The sequence below is a fragment of the Colobus angolensis genome, unplaced genomic scaffold, assembly GCF_000951035.1.
Source record: "Colobus angolensis palliatus isolate OR3802 unplaced genomic scaffold, Cang.pa_1.0 Scaffold12, whole genome shotgun sequence".
Classification (NCBI taxonomy): domain Eukaryota; kingdom Metazoa; phylum Chordata; class Mammalia; order Primates; family Cercopithecidae; genus Colobus; species Colobus angolensis.
The window spans coordinates 8,599,640-8,617,894 of NW_012113141.1; the positions used below are offsets into that span (position 1 = coordinate 8,599,640).

At 54.0% G+C, this 18,255-nt stretch overlaps 1 protein-coding gene across 8 annotated transcripts; it reads right to left on the bottom strand.

Annotated features, from left to right (window-relative positions):
* Positions 1-2,054: 2,054 nt before the first annotated feature.
* Positions 2,055-14,599, bottom strand: DUSP13 (dual specificity phosphatase 13). Of its 8 annotated transcripts, none has more exons than XM_011928509.1 (8): positions 14,390-14,576; positions 13,377-13,594; positions 12,495-12,697; positions 10,728-10,931; positions 8,992-9,086; positions 4,822-4,995; positions 3,189-3,409; positions 2,055-2,501 (listed from the first exon to the last, which is right to left on the bottom strand). In XM_011928509.1, exons 1-8 carry the CDS (start codon positions 14,536-14,538, stop codon positions 2,299-2,301), a joined length of 1,467 nt encoding a protein of 488 aa, XP_011783899.1. In that variant the 5' UTR covers positions 14,539-14,576; the 3' UTR covers positions 2,055-2,298. The 8 variants fall into 8 exon arrangements, with proteins under 8 accessions (XP_011783899.1, XP_011783904.1, XP_011783920.1 ...); XM_011928514.1 differs by having other exon boundaries at positions 12,495-12,702; positions 14,390-14,575; XM_011928530.1 differs by lacking the exon at positions 12,495-12,697 and having other exon boundaries at positions 13,377-13,668; positions 14,390-14,599.
* Between the last annotated feature and the right edge of the window lie 3,656 nt (positions 14,600-18,255).

Sequence of the window (18,255 nt, forward strand, 5' to 3'; positions counted from 1 at the left end):
GAAGCACTGCACCTGGCCACAGCTACCATTTCTGGGAACTCACCACATATTGTGCAAAGCACTTTCTATATGCCCCATTTAATCCTTACAGCAATCATATGTGGTGGCTGTCATTAATCCCGTGTTATGGATAAGGAAACTGAGGTATGGAGAGATTAACTGAGATCATACATCTGACAAAGGGAAGAAGTAGGATTTGAACCCAAAGAGTCTGCCTCCAAAGTCATGCTCCTCACAATACACCACTTCTTTCACAAGGCTGGTCTATACAAGAGGGAGATGTGTTATTACAGCCTTCCCTGGGTGAGTGTGGCAGGCAGGAAGTCATCCCAGAGGAGTGCCAGCCTGGAGCTCGGCCTCAATTTCCTCAGTACTTGGGGAATATTTCGCTTTCCCTCCACCTGCCTCCTCATGGCTTCTTTCAATCTCTCCCTACAGCCCCAGATTCTGCACCCAATCTACAGAGCCCCAAGAAGGTGACTTGCTGGAACCCAAGCCCCAGGCCCAGAGTCTGGCTCTGTTGCAGCCGCAGTGCATCCACCCCAGCCAGCAGGGGCAGGCTGCCCGTACGCAGATGAGGATGACTGGCTTCTGGAGCCACTATCTTGGGTCCCACTGATGGTGCCTGAGTAAGAAACAGCAACAAGCACTGAGTTGTCAGGTGGAGGAGGGACCCAAGGGAGTTGGGAGTGGGCAGGTGGGGCTACTGAACTGGGACACACTTTGTCTGCTCTAGAGAATCACAGACTCCATCAACCCCAGGATGAATTGAGAACAGTCTTCCATTCCTAGGGTGGGAAGCCCAGGAGTGTCTGCACCTGCCTGGTGGGGACTGGGCCCTGTGACTAAGCTGGACACAGCAGCACCAGTCCTGCCGCCATCCTCCACCTAAGACATATGTATACCCTCTGGAAAAGACTCAGAGAGCACCTGAGGCAGCCAACAGCAACGCAGGATTGGGACCAAGTGTTGCAGAGAACTGCGAGAGCAAAAACACTGCAGGAGAGAGGAGGCAGAAGATGGAACCCTGAGAAAACTTGATATTGAAGGGCCAGCCAAAGAAGGCAAGGGGCCAGGTGCAGTGGCTCACACCTGTAATCCCAGCACTTTGGAAGACTGAGGCAGGAAAATCACTTGAGTCCAGGAGTTCAAGAGCAGCCTGGACAACATAGTGAGACCTCATCTCTACCAAAAAATTTAAAAATTAACTGGGTGTGGTGGCTCACGCCTGTGGTCCCAGCTACTTGGGAGGCTGAGATGAAAGGATTGCTCGAGCTGGGGTGCAGGATTCAAGACTGCAGTGAGCTGACTGTGCCACTGCACTCCAGTCTGGGCCACAGAGTGAGATCCTGTCTCAAAACAACCAGAAACCCCAAATACACACACACAAAAACAGAGGAGACAAGACCTCACTAAGAGCAACCAGAGAGGTAGAGGAAAGCTGACTATTTAATCCTTATAAATACCTTGGGTTTTTATGATGTATTTACATGTGAGGAAGCTAGGAGGGGGGCCTTTCTTTATTGTTTTATTTTATGTTGTGCTAAGATAAGAACTAAGAAACTCAGAGCTGTTTTGTTCCATCATGTAACTGTCCTTTGCCTAGTATTTCTGGTATGTCTCCTTCCCAATCCCATCATCCTCTTGTTTAATGCTTTAATTTGTTAGGTGTCTAATTTTAAGCAGTCCATTTTTGAAAGCAGAGTGTCAGTGAAAAGACTGACTGGTTTCCAGAGATGCTACTTGTGCACAGTGAATTTTGATATTCAGCCTTGGGTAGGATGGGCATGGAGAGAATGGTGATGCATTGAACTTGGGTCTTTATCAGACAGCCTAACTCCTGGGGGAGGGTATGAGGAGGACAAGATGAGGACGAGCTCATCTAATCCTCACACTTGTACCCCCACTCCTTCCTCCAAGGCAGGTATCACGAATTATTCCCACCTGTCCTCCTCGAGGCTGCCATCCCACTGAATCAGAGTTGGCGAGCCATCTGGAACCTTGTCACCATCCCGAGAGTAAGCCATTGCCCCACAGACCACCAAAAGATCGCCTGTCTTTATGATGATGAATATTTTATTATAGACATGGACTGAACTCACTTTTGCATAAAGAATCTCTGGATTGGGTCAGGGAAATTCACCTGCTAAGAGGTCACCACCCAGCTATCTCTGCCTCTGCCTCAGCCCCCACTTGCTGTTTACATCTCAGGGTCACTAGGAACAACAGAGCCTGCTGTCCCCAGGGCCAGGCTGGTGGGGTCAGGCCAAGGGTCAGGGATCCTGGCCGCCTGCCAGATCAGAGCCGCCCCGTCTCCCGCCCCAGTCGGTTGTCCAGAACCTGGAGCTGCTGGAGGAAGCCTGAGTTAGGGCAGATATTGCGGTGGGCCTGCACCGTCTGGATGGCCTCTACCAGTGTCATGTTCTCGTAGATCATGAGGAAGGCCAGGACAAGTGTGGCAGAGCGGCTTATCCCCATGGCACAGTGTACCAGCACGCGGCCTGTGGGGAGAACCAAGCCAACATCAGCTACCTGCCCTTGAACCACCCACTCCTTTGGGAAGAAGAGACACCCACGGCCATCCTCTACAGCATCCTGCAATACTGACACTGTCTACTCTGTCAAATGGGGCAACCGAAGCCCAGAGAGAGGAGGCTGGCTCAAAGTCACATAGCAAGTTAGAGGCAGGGTTTAGGTTAGCAGCTGGGGTTTCCTTCTTCAGGTCCAGGTGCTTCCTCAGTATTCTTTGCAACTCTGGGCCAGGGGAAGGGGGTTTACTGAATTCCTCAGGTCCCTGGGTTTGCATCAGATTAGTCCACCTACCTCCCTTTCCCCTGAGTTCTGCCCTCTCGCCTGCCCCTGCAGCTCTATGCCAAGGACTCATCTTAGAGGAGTCCGCTCAAGAGCTTCGCTGGGTCCTATACCTTCTGTCCAGTGCCTGGCCTCTTATGGAGGGATGTGGTGATGCTGATGACTACACTGGATCTTAGTTATGTCCGTGACTGCTAGCCTCGAGGGTGTCCCTGAAGGCGACATTCACTGAATGGTAGTAGCTATTTGCTCCATGGAGTGGGAGGGTTGCTGAAAGGGGTTGTCTCTCTGGACTCCCACCCACCAGTGCTACTGGAAAAATGGAGAGTCCTAAAGCACACCCTCCACCCTCCACCACGCCAGACCCAGAAGTGCACCTTGGGGAATACTGAGGGCAGCTCGGATGTATCGAGCAACAGGCAGAAAGTAGACACTGAGGTCAAAGAAGGGGTTGTCATCTGCCTCGATGCCATAGTACTCCAGGGACATTCCACGGTAGAACTTGGCACCTGTGTCCACCTGGAACTTGCCCGCAGCGGCATTCACAACGTGGGTGATTCCCAGCTGGGTCAGCTTGCTCTTGTCCCGGGCTGCGTACCTGGAGGGGAGGGCACAAGGGGTTAGGAGGGTGGATGTAGATCTCACTGTGGCAGCTCTGGCTGGGTTGAAGTTTGCAAACACCCCTGCCCACCACCCACCAAGGGAAGAGACAAGAGCCTGCAAATCGGCCCAGGGTGAAGGGTCCTCCAGTTGGAGTTTAAGACTCCTTTTCAGGCTGGGTGCGGTGGCTCACGCCTATAAATCCAGCACTTTGGGAGACTAAGGTGGGCGGATCACTTGAGGTCAGGAGTTTGAGACCAGCCTGGCCAACATGGTGACACCCCAACTCTACTAAAAACACAAAAATTAGCCAGGCATGGTGGTGGGCGCCTGTAGTCCCAGCTGCTCAGAAGGCTGAGTCAGGAGAATCGCTTAAACCCAGGAGGCGGAGATTGCAGTGAGCCAAGATTGCGCCACTGCACTCCAGCCTGAGTGACAGAGCTAGACTCCATCTCAAAAAAAAAAAAGACTCCTTTTCAGGCAGGCACTGTGGCTCATGCCTATAATCCCAACACTTTGGGAGACCAAGGCAGGAGGATTCATCGAGTTCAGGAGTTCGAGACCAGCCTGGGCAACATGGCAAAACCTTTTCTCTACAAACAATAACAATATGGGTGACTCACAAATTTGAGCAAATGATGCCAGGCACAAAACACACACAATATGATTCCACTCATATAATTTTAAACAGCAGGTGAAACTGACTACACTGTTTAGGTATATAGGTGGTAAAACTTTAAAGAAAAACAGGGAAATAATTAATTCAATAGACAGTGATTAACCACAGAGAATAGAAAAGTTATAATGAGAAAGATTCAGTAGGGGCTTCTGGGAGACAGGTAATATCCTTTTTCTTCACTAGGTGATGAAGCTGTTCATATATGCTCTGTGTACATTTCTTTTTTCCTTTTTTTTTTCTTTTTTGACACAGAGTCTCGCTCTTATTGCCCAGGCTGGAGTCCAGTGGTGTGATCTCAGCTCACTGCAACCTCTGCCTCTCGGATTCAAGTGATTCTCCTGCCTCAGCCTCCTGAGTAGCTGCGATTACAGGTCTCCACCACCATGCCTGGTTAATTTCTTGTATTTTTAGTAGAGATGAGGTTTCACAATGTTGGCCAGGCTGGTCTCGAACTCCTGACCTCAAGTGATCCACCTGTCTTCGCCTCACAAAGTGCTGGGATTACAGGCATGAGCCACCACACCTGGCCCTTTGCCCTTTTCTTATGTGCATTCTAGTTCCACAGTTAAAAGCAGTAATAATATAAAAGGAAAGAAAAATAGGGAAAGAGACGGTGGGAGGCAAGGGTGCCCCCTCTGCCCTGGAGGGCCCTGGGAGAGGCTCATGCCCCCATTCCCGTGTGAACCTCACACCCTTCTGCCACCCCCACTCCTAATGTGGGTCTTACTCACGCATCTCCCAGGAAGAGGCTGGGCCAGACCTCGTCGATGTGGTTCAGCATGGCAGCCTGACGGACCCACAGCAAACGCTGCAGTGAAGCCAACGTGGGCGGCTGGTAGGGGGATGCCCGGACTGCCCCGTGGATCTTGGGCCTCCGGAGGTCCTGCTTCTGCAGGGAGTCCATCCTGGAACAGAGTGGACACCGCAGTGGCTGGAGGCAGGCTCCTGGAGGGTGGATACAGCTGATGGGGAAGCCCATGGTGCAGTACCCAGGTGCCACAGGGATGCTGCGGGAAGGGCCGCAGCTATTTCACATGAGGTATTAACAAGCTCAGCTGGGGCTAGGGCCTAGAACCCTTCCCCAGGGAACAAGGGAATCAATCCTTTGTCACTGCTATGGAGCTGGGCAGACCTCTCTCCTGCCCTCTGCTGAGCTGCAGCTGTATGAAGCTTTGGCCAAGGGGCCTTTGGAGTTCCCTATTTGTGGCACTAGTCAGTGCAAATCTCACCCCTAAGTCAGCTTGGACTTTGTAGGGATGAAAGCCCCAGATGGCTGTGGTTCTCAGGGCACCCCCCGCCCCACCAACATAGGCAGCTGTTGGGCAAGGTGGAAGTGAAGACCCAGGTGTCCTCCTCATCCCCCACTGTGACCTCTCAAGCCCCCTCACCTGCTACTTCCAGTACTCATCCTCAGACCCCTGTCCCCTCCCACTTTCAGGGACTGGGCGATCAGAGCCCATCTCCAGGTAAAGAGGCCAGGGCTGTGAACTGGTATTTGTTAGCATCTCCACACGGAATGAGCTAATGCCTCTTATAAGCCTGATGCCTCTGGCTGGGCACGGTGGCTCATGCCTGTAATCCCTGCACTTTGGAAGGCCGAGGCAGGCAGAACCCCTGAGGTCAGGAGTTCAAGACCAGCCTGGCCAATGTGGCAAAACCCTGTCTCTACCACAAATACAAAAATTAGCCAGGTGTGGTGGTCCACTCCTGTAGAACCAGCTACTTGGGAGGCTAAGGCAGGAGAATCTCTTGAACCTGTGAGGCAGAGGTTGTAGTGAGCCAAGATCACACCACTGCACTCCAGCCTGGGCGACAGAGCGAGACTCCGTCTCAACAACAAAAAGCCTGATGTCTCGCTCATGATCCCACGATCTGTTCGTGATCTGTTCCTATTTTACCCAGAAGGAAGCTAAAGCTCAGAATGTTTAAAAAGTGACGCCCAAAGCCATACGGCTCATAAGTAGCACGGCTGGGGTTTTAGTCCATCCCCAAGCCTTTCAGTTACCATCTTTGGGGCCTCCAGAGAGTGGTCACTAACCCCCCTTTTTTCTCAAGGGAGCCTGGTGCTGCTGAACCACACACATGCCTATAGGCCCTGGGTTTTCCTCCTTACCCCCACGACTCAGGCCAGCGCTGGATGTCAGGCCCCACCCGGGTCAGGTGGCTTGTTTCAGGCATCTGCTGGCTGAAGGAGTCAGGGACCCTGCGGAGCTGGATTTTCAGCGGCACCAGAATATGGGCCTGGTGCCGTGTTGGAGAGGGGGACCTGTCTTTGCTAACTGCCCCTGATCCCCTGGACCAGTGACTAGGGAAGGTGCATACTGGGAAGAACATCTTTTCCCTTTGGTAGGCAGTGCCAGAACCAGAAAGAGAAACGGGCACCCACAAGGCTGCTGGCTTGGCCAGGCTCACCCAGTGGGAGGCTGTCGGGCAAGGCGGAAGTGAAGACCCAGGTGTCCTCCTCATCCCCCACTGTGACCTCTCCAGGCGGCTGAGTGGCCTGCCACCTACCTGGGGCATGGTCTGGGGCCAGGAATGGGGGAGTGGGTGCAGGGGCAGGACTCTGCCTGAGTGGAACAGGGCTGGGCAGGTTCCGCCCAGAACACAAACACTGTGAAGCGGCTAGAATTCCAGGTGCTGGCTGGGGCGCCCATGGGGGTGGGGTCTGAGAGCTGACTGAGGCCTTGTGGACTGCGGTGGGCTCTCCAGTCCCTCTAAACACCCAGGTCTCCTCTCTGCTTGGTATCTCTTTGGGATTGAAGACACTTGGTTCCATAACCCCCCATGAAGATGGGAGGCTACCTGAAGAGGTGGGAAGAGAACTTCTGAGGCAGGGAGGAGAGCCTGGCTTCCCCGGGACGCTGCCGTGACTCATTCTGTGGTCATGAGCAAGTCTTTGCCCTGATCTGGACCACAGTTTATCTTCCCCTGCTAGGGATCCTGAAGTTAACTTTCAGGATGCTCTGGGCGTCTGACCCGAGAATGACAGAGGAGGGTCCGGATGTGCGGTCACTGCAGGGCAGAGGGCAGTGTAGTGTGGTGGAGTGGGGGAAGCCCTCAGGCCCCAGGGGAGTCCAACAGCCACACTAGTCTGGAGCCATCAGGTAGGAAGATGGGGCTTTGGGAAGTGGGACGGGCACTGGACTCAGGCCTGCGGCGCTTGGCATGGGGTGAGGCTGCCCCCCTGTGGCCAATGGGTGTCTCGTAGCCCAGCCATGCAAGGGAGCAGGCAGCCAGGCCCCACCCCCAGGAGGTTCCAGAGGGGTGAAGGATTTGGGGGCTGGTAGGCCACACAGTACGTGCCTCTGCCTCCGAGGGGACCTAGGCCCAGGTCTGAAGAACAGGGCTCTCCCCTGGACTTAGCGCTACTCCTGGTCAGGCTCCACCTAATGCCTCGCTCCCGATGCTCAGGGTGTTGCCTCGCCTGGCCACTCTACTGGGACCCAGCCCAGACCATCAATCAGAGTCAGGCCCAGCCACCCGCCCAGGGACTCGTCCTTTAAGCCCCAGGCCCTCCCAGGGAGGGGAAGTCAGTGGTTGTGGCAGCTCCGCCGGTTTCTGAGACCCCAGACGGTCTTCGGAGGGCCCCGCCTGACATTACCTTCCATGTCTCCTCGGCCCCAGCCAGGTGAGGCACAGGCCCAATGTCCAGCAGGGCCAGGGCCTGGCCGGGCTCCCCTCCCACTCCCTGCAGCCCTCCTTCTCTCCCTGGTCCTGTGCTCCTCCTCTCCCCTTTCCTGCCTCCCCCGCTCAGCAGAGCAGCTGCCTCTGTAGGCAGGGCTTTTCCTGGCCTGCTCCTGTGCTGCTGCTGGTTGCAAGTCCATGCACTTGTTTTCTGTCTTTGCATCTCTCCTCCCTGGGTAGCTCCCCCATTTGCCTCTGTCTCTCATCCTCCCCCAGGAAGCTCATGTGCCTTTGCAGCCTCCCATGACACTGCTCTGCGTGCCCACGACATCAGGCAGAGGCACAGGCTTCCTTGGGGCAGGGGGCAGCTGTTTGCCATCTACCTCTCAGCTGCAGCTTCAGATGGTCCCCTGGACTTTCTTCCTGCCCATCCTTTCTGACTCCACTCCAGGGAGGCCAGACAGGACTGTGGCCACAGGCCACGTGGGGCTGGAGATCTCAGGGCAGGACCAGTGAGGAGTGTGGGGAAGAAAGACTGCAGAAGGGTGGCGTGTGGCGCCAGTGGGGAAGAGCTGTGGGTCTCTGCACTCAGCCTGCGGATATTGGGGAGGGCAGACCTGGGCAGAATTCTCAGGTCTGGTACTTGCATCTATGTGGTCTTCACTGAGCCAGTTTCTTCAGTGAGGCTGCTGTGAGAATTCCATGTAATAATTAATATAAAGCACCTCCCACAGGGTCTGTCTCATGGTAGATGCCCAATAAGTGGTGCATCTTACTATTATTATCACTACTATAATTACTCTTACCCTTTCTAGCCCCAGCCATATCCTAGGTGGAGGGTAACTTCCTTACGGGACAGTGAGGTTTCTTCTCTATCTCTGTATTTCTTGATGTTTCTTTCTCTGTCCAGCAATAATTGTTATATTTAGCACTCATCAAGGATGTGTCAGACAGAGCTAGGAACTTATATTTTCTCACAGTGCCTTTATGGAGCAGGCAATATTATCATCCCCATTTTACAGATGAAGAAACCGAGACTCAGAAAAGTTAAGCAACACACCCAGAGTCACACAGCCAGTTGATGTGGGAGTCAGGATTCAAGCCCAGGTCTTTCTGCCTCTACTATACTTTGTCTGCACCTTCATCTCTGGCCCAGTCAGTTCTCTACCCAACCCAACCCCCACCCTTCCTCACACAGGCACAAGTGTCCTGGCCCTCATTACCCAGCATGCTCAGAGACCACACCCTACCCCCCCAAATTAGGGGCACTCACCCACCTGTGTGAGTATCTGGCCCGGGCGGTGCACTTCTCTGACGGGCAGTTTGTGCTGCCGGCTTTCAGCTGCCTGTCTCCGCACACTTGATGCTGTTTCTATTTTTTGATTTGAGTTTAATTATAAAGCATGCTGTCTACTCCCCTCTTCCAGCCTCCCCTGCCACTCCCAACTTGTCCACTGGTTCCATGGCATGACCAGTGCCAAGCCTAGCCAGGCACCTTTCCCTCCAGGCCCAGGCCTCTGTCCCAGCACTGCTAAGAATCAAGGCAGCTCAGCCCAGGTCTGACTGTGGCATATTGTGTACATGTATGTTGATAGCAGGAGAAGGAAGATCAAATAAAGCATTTTAAAAGGTCCCTTGGCCGGCTAAAGTGGCTAACGTCTATAATCCCGACACTTTGGGAGGCTGAGGTGAGGGGATTGCTTGAGCCCAGGAGTTCGAGACCAGTCTAGGCAATATGGCCAGACCCTGTCTCTACTAAAAATACAAAAAATACAATATGGCCAGTTGGGCCAGTCGCAGTGGCTCATGCCTGTAATCCCAGCACTTTGGGAGGCCAAGGTGGGCGGATCACCTGAGGTCGGGAGTTCGAGACCAGTCTGACCAACATGGAGAAAACCTGTCTCTACCAAAATACAAAATTAGTTGGCATGGTGACACATGCCTGTAATCCCAGCTACTCGGGAGCCTGAGGCAGGAGAATCACTTGAACCCGGGAGGCGGGGGTTGCGGTGAGGTGAGATCATGCCATTGCACTTCAGCCTGGGCAACAAGAGTGAGACTCCGTCTCAAAAAAAAAAAAAAAATTAACTGCTTGTGGTGGCACATGCTTGTAGTCCCATCTATTCAAGAAGCTGAGGTGGGAGAATCACCTGAGCCCAGGAAGTCAAGGCTGCAGTGAGCCCTAATCCCTGACTATGCCACTGCACTCCAGGCTACGCAACTGGAGTGAGACCCTCTTCCTTGGCCTTCAAGGGTATTATGGAGGAAGGGCAGAAAGTTCAAGCTGGAAGGATGTTCTGTGGAGGAGGACAGTGAAGGGACTAGCCAAAAATCACATGTAAACTGGTGGCATTGCCAACAGCAGAACCCAGGTTCGGGGGCCCTCAGTTAGGGGCCAAGGTTGATGGGACGGGTCCAGGATAAAGAGCTAGAAGACTCAGGCTGAGGGAAGCGGCGCCGGTCCACACACAGACACAGGTGTAGAGCAGGTCTTCAGACAGCCCTGGGCTGCAGGCAGAAGAAATGTGTCCAGGGCCACTCCCACCCTCTGCCAAGCTCCTCTCCCAACCCAAAAGGCAGGGATACCCAGGCCCCGCTGTCCCCTGCAGCCAGAGAGATGGTCTTTAAGGTCTCTCCCCTGCTAACTGTGGTCAGCTAGGACCTTCAATTGGGCCCATGAGGAACCTTCTCTGTCATCCATAGACCTTTGTCATACACCCATACCTTGATACTACTCTCCCACTTGCACTCCCAGATGATGGGGACGGGGCACACCCATGCCTGCAGCCACACCTGCTGGGGCTCTGAGGTCTGAGCTCCAGGGAGCTAAGGCTCAGCCCCTCCTAGGACTCCCTGAACCCTGAGGGGAGCTGCTGGAGGCAGCTGTGGCCAACAGCTATCACAAATACCTGAAACCCCCTTCCTCTTTCCTGCCCTCCCCACTTTCCCAGGGAACCTGGGATCCCTGGCCAAGACGCCTGAGGGCTTGGCTGAGAAGGGAGCCCACTCCCACCTGTGGAGGCCAAAGACAGTGGCGGAGAGGGGGTGCAGGCGCCAGGAGGAGCTGGATGGAGTAGCAGGCTCTAGGGCGGACTCCACGTTGGGCTCCCACCATCTTCTGTGTGTCCGCCTGGGCCAGAGCCTCCAGCAGCACCAGAAGGACCAGTGCCAGGGTGGCAAATTGGCAGAGCCCCATGGCAGGGAGTAAGGACCAGCTCTGGAAAAGAGATGAGCTCTGTGTTACGGGCAGGTGAACCAAGGCCCAGGCTGGCTGGGACTTGTTGAGGCAGGGGTAAGAGCTGTCACCTAAACCTGCTTCTGCCTTAAGCCCTGTGCATAAGGTCAAGTGAGTGCAGCTGCTGGGAGAGATGAGGAGGTAGATTTGATATCCATGGCTTAGGGACAGAGATGACCTCTTCCCATCGGCCCCTTATCTTTCAGAGTCCCCAGACCCAGAGCTGCTGTGTACGGCTGCACAGGCTGCACACTGCATAACTCCTGGGGCCTCCAGTTGCACAGTTTGGTGGATGACACCTCCATGAATTGTGCAATGCTATACACCTGCCTATCCAACTCCCCCAAAGTCAGTTGCCTGATGGGAAAGATGCTGAGGCCACAGGTCAGGGAGCCTAAGGCCTCAGGCTGAGGGAGAGGGGTGACTGGGCATGGTCTGAGATCTGCTGCTCTGCCAGGTTCCTGGGTCCTGTCTAGAGGAGAGAGAGCAAGCTGGGAACTTGCCATTCCATGGGAAACATGCTCCCTTCAGACCTTCTACCCATAGAGCTCCATGCCACAGCTTGGCGGCAGGCCAATCTCAAGCCCAGCTATAACCCAAAGTTTCTTATCATGCTCACCCCCAAACTCTAAACTTAACCCCGATCCTTCCCTAATTCTCCTCCCCAAGATGCTCATCCTCCAGCCAGCCCATGGGAAGGGGTCAATGCTGCTGAAGGGCCTCCCTTCTGGTTGGGCTGGCTATGCCTTCAGAGATAGGAACCACTCTTAGGGGTGGGAGGCAGGGAGAGAGTCAGGCCCTGCCCTGGGAGGCTTCTGGGAGGAAAAAGCTGCTGCTGTTCCAGCTCCCAAGCATGCCCAGGCCAGTCATCAACCCCCAAATGGCAGCCTGTCTGTGGTGTGGGGTGGTGGGGACAGCCAAAGACAGGGTTGAGACGAGACAGGGAAGGAGTTGTAGGGGAAGCAGAGGTGGAGGCAGGCCCTGCTGGGTGGGGAGCCGCCGTGGAGGCCTGGCCTTAGCTCACTGATGAGAATTAGCTAAGTCTGGAAGGTTTTCTCTGCGGCACTGTACCTGGGGTCCAGACCTAGGGAGAAGGGGATGTGGAGGTTCAGGAGGGTCCAGGCTGGCTGTGCAGATGCCTCGGTGAGATTTAGGGGAGCCCCCACAGGCTTTCAGCTGAGGCAGGGCAGGTTGGCCTCAAGACCAGGTAGGAAAGTCTCCCCTCTTCCATTTTATGCTTTCCACGCCCTCACATCCTAGTCCTCCTCTTCTCTTTGGGGTCTGAAGGATCCAGGTAGGGTGGGGGAGATGGGTTAGGGGGTCCTATAGGAGAACTGCCTAGGCCGGGCCCTTGGGTGAGACCTTGGGTAGGTGAAGGGAACCCAGCAGTTTAGGGAGAGGGCCAGGCCCCGTTTAATCCTCACTTCCAGCCACACGCAGCCCTGCCAACCAATCCTGCAAGAACCCAATCCTATGTCCGCAGGCCAGGCCCTCACCTGGCCTCTTCCTGCCAACCACATCCAGCTTCGCCCCCCGAGGCCTCACCTGGCCCCTCAGCTCTGGCCGGCACCGCGCAGTTGCTGGTCCAGCCTGCAGAGCTGGTGCAGGAAGCCTCGGTTGGGGAAGACCCATCGGTGCTGCCTCACGGTGATCACCGCCTGGCGCAGGGACAGCCGCTGGTGCAGCATGAGGTACGCCAAGACTAGCGTGGCGGAGCGGCTCACGCCCACCACACAGTGCACCAGGACCTTGGCTGAGGAAGACATCCTGGTGAAAAACCCTTTCCCACCAGCTGGCCCACCCACGGGCTGGGATGGGAACCCATGCTCCTTTCCTGACCCTGCCTTGGGTGTACTTTGTGATCCTGAGCAAGTCACTCAGCCTTTGTGAATCTCAGTTTCCTGATCGGTAAAATGGGTAGATCAACACCTGTTCTGCCTGCCTTTGGGATAGGGTCCGAATTTCTTTTTTCTTTTCTTTCTTTCCTTTTTTTAAAATGTATTTTTTACTTTTATTTTTTATTTTTTTTTGAGACGGAGTCTCGCTCTGTCACCCAGGCTGGAGTGCAGTGGCGCGATCTCGACTCACTGCAAGCTCCGCCTCCCGGTTCCCGCCATTCTCCTGCCTCAGCCTCCTGAGTAGCTGGGACTACAGGTGCCCGCCACCTCGCCTGGCTAGTTTTTTGTATTTTTTAGTAGAGACGGGGTTTCACCAGATTAGCCAGGATGGTCTCGATCTCCTGACCTCGTGATTCGCCCGTCTCGGCCTCCCAAAGTGCTGGGATTACAGGCTTGAGCCACCGCACCCGGCCCTAAGCAGAGGATTTTTAAAAACAAGGGATGGGAGGGCACTGATGACTGAGAAGAAATGAGGCATCCTCCCCAGGAATGAGCAAGATGGGATATGGGCTTGGACCCCAAGTCCTACCCCCAGGCGTGTTGAGGGCACGGTGGATGAAGTCAGCCGCGGAGGAGAAGTAGGCACTGATGTCAAAATCAGGGAGGTCGTGGGCTGGCACCCCCAGGTAGCTCACACTGCTGCCGTAGAAGTCAGGGCTGCCCTGACAGTAGAGGCCCCCGTGGGCGGCGTTCAGCACGTGGGTGATGCCCAGCTTCCACAGCTCAAAGCGGTTGTTTGCTGTGGCCCTGGGGAGGGCAGGAAGGGCACTGGATGATGGCCAAGCCATGGGACCAGGAGGGAGGCTTTGCCTGGCCCCCTGCTGCAGAGGGACCGAGCCATTAGGGTCCAAAGAGAATCCAACCCCAGCAAGCTCCAAATGGGGTCTGACTCCACAGCCCCATACCCAGAGCCCCACACTTTCTGGTGGCAGAACTGGTGGTATGTGTGCATTGGGGGATCTTTAGACCCTCTCTGCTTCCTCAAGGCCTCTGCCCCTGCCTTGGCCAGGACAGGAAGGAAGGGATTGCTTCAGCCCTGGAACCTGGCTGCCCCTCCCTTCTTGCCCCATGTCCTCCCACGCACATCCGTCCTCTACCGGCTACCACCTAATACCTGCTTCTAGCCTACAAACGTTGAGAGGCAACACCTTCTCTGATTCACCTTCATTCAGGCTTCTCCACCATCTGTATCCAGAGGAGGGAGGCTGGGTCCAGAAACAGGGGGCTGTCTACCTCATCTCATGCTGCAAATACTATTTCCCAGGCCTATACCTCTACACTTGCCAGTTGTCCTGGAAGTGTTTCCCAGGACTCCTGGGAGACTCCCTGCTTTCAGGCAGGCGAAGTCCCTGCTCCCCCTCGTGGCCATACCTGGTCACTGCACTGTCCTTGGCACCCCGGGGTCCTGGAGAAGGTCCCTGGCCTGGGATGGTCAGAGCAGAGCTATTTCTCCTTGTTTCTACCCTCCTGTGTCTGGTAAAGCCATCAAGAACTGCCTCTCCTTGTCCCCACCCCCATGACCCTTGGCCAGCTATCACTCACGCATCTCCTATGAAAAGGTTGGGCCAAACTTCATCCACACGGCTGCAAGAAGACTTCCCCGCCCTCAGGAGCTCCTCCAGCTCCAGGATGCTGGGGCAAGGCGTGGCTTTGTCCTCTCCCACCAGCTCTGGGAGCGAGGTCTCAGCCATGGGCCAGCCCGCCCACCCCTCTGCCTCTGCGGTCACTCCTCTCTGCCTCTCCAGTGTCATTTCTCCTTCCCAGAGATTGACAGGGACAGGTGGGACAGGAGCAAGTGACTCAGCAAGTCAAAGGGGCCTCTGGAGCAGACAAGACCTTTTCCTCCCTAAGCCTCCCCCCACCCCCCAACTCCGTGAGAACATGGAATCAGAGAGACCTCTGCAAGTCAGCTACCTCCCTGAACCTCAGTTTCTTCATCTGTAAAGTAAGGATAATCACACCTACCTCAGAGAATTTGAGGATTAAATGAAACAAAGGACGTGCTGGGTCTGACACATAGTAGGTGCTTAGAAATGTCTGAGGAATTAGTAGATGTAGAGCCCTATCTAAGGCTATTAGGTTATGAGGACTGAGTTAAAGTAGAGATCCAGGGTGCAGAGGAGGTGGCTGGTTCCAAGGATGAATGATAGAACTGAAAGAAGTGTACCGTCTAGGTGGGCCACAAATTGGGTAGGAGCTGGATTGGATGTCTGTTGGATGAGTCTCTGAGTTATGGAGGTCAGGGACAGTTTTCTGAGTTGTAGAGTCAGAGAAATACGGATAAGAGACATGGAAAGCTTCATTTTTAAAGCGTGCCCACAAGATTCATGGGGGAATGGGGAAAGTGTTTTTTGTTTGTTTGTTTTTTTAGATAGGGTCTCACTCTGTCACCCAGGCTGGAGTGCAGTGACATCTTGGCTCACTGCCACCACCACCTCCTGGGTTTAAGTGATTCTCCTGCTTAACCTCCTGAGTAGCTGGGATTACAGGCATGCACTACCATGCCACACTAATTTTTGTGTTTTTAGTAGAGACGGGGTTTTGCTGTGTTGGTCTGACTGGTCTTGAACTCCTACCTCAAGTGATCAGCCTGCCTCGGCCTCCCAAAGTACTGGGATTACAGGTGTGAGCCACCATGCCGGGCCAATGGGGGAAGGTTTGAACAATGGTCCTGTAATGAAGATGGCTGACCTCTCAGAAGAGAAGGCTGAAGAGGGCCTTGTATGTCAAATGGGGAGAAGGGAGGTGAGTGTTGCCCTAGACTTTGAGAGCCAAAGGGGCCAACTGTCATCAGAAACATTTTGAGGGTGGGAGGGAGATTCCTCTGTCTATAAGGGTTTTGGGTCCCAAAATAGAAACTGAGAAAGGTCAACCTGTCCTTCTGCCAGAGCTGGCTATCAGCAAAAGAGATGAGATGTCTCGCCGTCTCTCATGTGACTTCTCAGCGGCCCTGATGGAGCTGGGAAGGGTATGGGCTGCAGTGGGGAGGTTCCCAGCTGTCCTTGGCCTTAAGACCAGTTTGAAGGGAAAGCCCACACCAGGGCATCCCATGGAAGCAGTCTACATTCATGTCCATCCCATTCAGAACCACTGAAGTCAGCCCAGCACTCTGTGGGGAGGCAAGGCCAAGGAGGGGTTCGTGTCCAGGTTACAGTTGGGTCTGGACTTGGTTTATGCCAATGCTAGACCTGGCGTGGGAGGAGACCTTCCCTCAGGGTGGCGCAGCATGGTGGAGTGAGGAAAATATAGGATCGGATGTTAGAGAGATTAGAGTTGGAATATCAGTTTGCAATACGTCAGGCAACGTGTTTCTTTACCTTTCTGTGCTATACGATCCCCCTTGAAGAGTTAGCACAAGGATTTTTTTTTTTTTGAAATGGAGTTTCGCACTTGTCGCCCAGGCTGGAGTGCAACGCCGTTATCTCGGCTCATCGCAACCTCCAACTCCCAGGTTCAAGCGATTCTCCTGCCTCAGCCTCCCGAGTAGCTGGGACTACGGGTATGCGCCACCACGCCCAGCTAATTTTTGTATTTTTAGTAGAGACAGGGTTTCACCGTGTTAGCCACGATGGTCTCAATCTCCTGATCTCATGATCCGCTTGTCCCGGTCTCCCAAAGTGCTGGGATTACAGGCGTGAGCCACCTCTCCTGGCCTCCAAACCTTTTTAACATAGCTTGTAAGACCCTTCAAGAGCTGGCCCCTGTTGCCTCATCTTAGACTGTCCCTCCCCCACCTTCAGCTCGAGGAAAATGGAGGAACTTGCAGTTCCTTGAGGCTGCCATGTTTTCTGACCTCCAGCCTTACCACATGCTATTCCAAATACCTGCAAATCATTTCCCCTGGTCTCGGTCTGACTAACTTCTACTACTCATCCACTAGGTTTCGGCTGAGACATGGCTTCCTCCACAGGCTTTCTTGACCGCTCAAAGTATTGCTTGAATCACGGAGCAGCTCATCTTTTTTGCATATGACCCATGAATACTTTTGTAGAGGGAAGTCCCCCCACCTTACTGATCCTCTAGGCTCAGCACCCTCGCCGTGTGCTCCCAGAGCCCTCCACACTGGCCCACTCTTATGCGTAGCTCTCACTGTACTATTCACAATTTGGCTGTCTTTCCACCAGTTCCAAGAGGGCAAGGACCCTGCTTCTTAAAGTCTGGATTCCCAGTATTTATTTAGCTCTGTGCCAGGCACATAGTGGATACTCAGTAAATAGCTGGTGAATGAATGGATAAAGAACAAAAGAATGTCAAAGTGCTTTGGATACTAAAAAGTCATGTGAGCTGTAATCTTGTTATTCTTGTCACATAGATGAGGAAACTGAAGTCCAGAGAGGGACACTGGCTTGCCCAGGGTCACATAGCAAGGGACACAGCTGTCTTCTAGGATGGACACAAAGCCAGGACACCAGCCTCCCTGGACTCCTATGCTGTATCCTGAGTATTTGAAGATACATTTCTTTTCTAGTTAAAAGTATTTTGAGGGGCGGGTGCAGTGGCTCATGCCTGTAATCCCAGCACTTTGGGAGGCTGAGGCAGACAGATCACTTGAGGTCAGGAGTTCGAGACCAGCCTCGCCAACATGATGAAACCCTCTCTCTGCTAAAATACAAAAATTAGCCAGGCGTGGTGGCAGATGCCTGTAGTCCCAGCTACTTGGGAGGCTGAGGCACGAGAATTGCTTGAAGCCAGGAGGCAGAGGTTGAACCCAGGAGATGGAGGGGCCGAGATCGTGCTACTGCACTCCAGCCTGGGTAGCACTGAGACTCTGTCTCAGAAAAAAAAAAGGAATAAAAGAAGTACTTTGGGGCAGACATTTAGGTACCAAATGGTGCTTTCCCAAAGCTGAGTGTTGCAGAGAAAGAGCTATTCTGCTGTTTGGGAGAAATGGCTTTCAGCCTTAGGGTTGCTCCTAACTCATGGCATGACCTTGTATTCCAGGCCTCAGTTTCCCCATCTGGGAAGGAATAGGGTTTGATAAAACACTGGAGCACTAAGCAGAGAACTTTTTTTCAGGGGGGGCAGATGGATTTCACCCTTTTGCCCAGGCTAGAGTGAAGTGGCATGATATCGGCTCACTGCAACCTCCCCCTACCCCGTGTTCAAGCAATTCTCCTCCCTCAGCCTCCCGAGTAGCTGAGATTATAGGTGTGTGCCACCATGCCCGGCTAATATTTGTATTTTTAGTAGAGATGAGGGTTCACTGTGTTGGCCAGGCTGGTCTCGAACTCCTGACCTCAGATGATCCCCCCACCTTGGCCTCCCAAAGTGCTAGGATTACAAGCATGAGCCACTGTGCCTGGCCTAAGCAGAGGATTTTTTTTTTTTTTGGAGACAGAGTCTTGCTCTGTCGCCCAGGCTGGAGTGCAGTGGCCCGATCTCAGCTCACTGCAAGCTCCGCCTCCCGG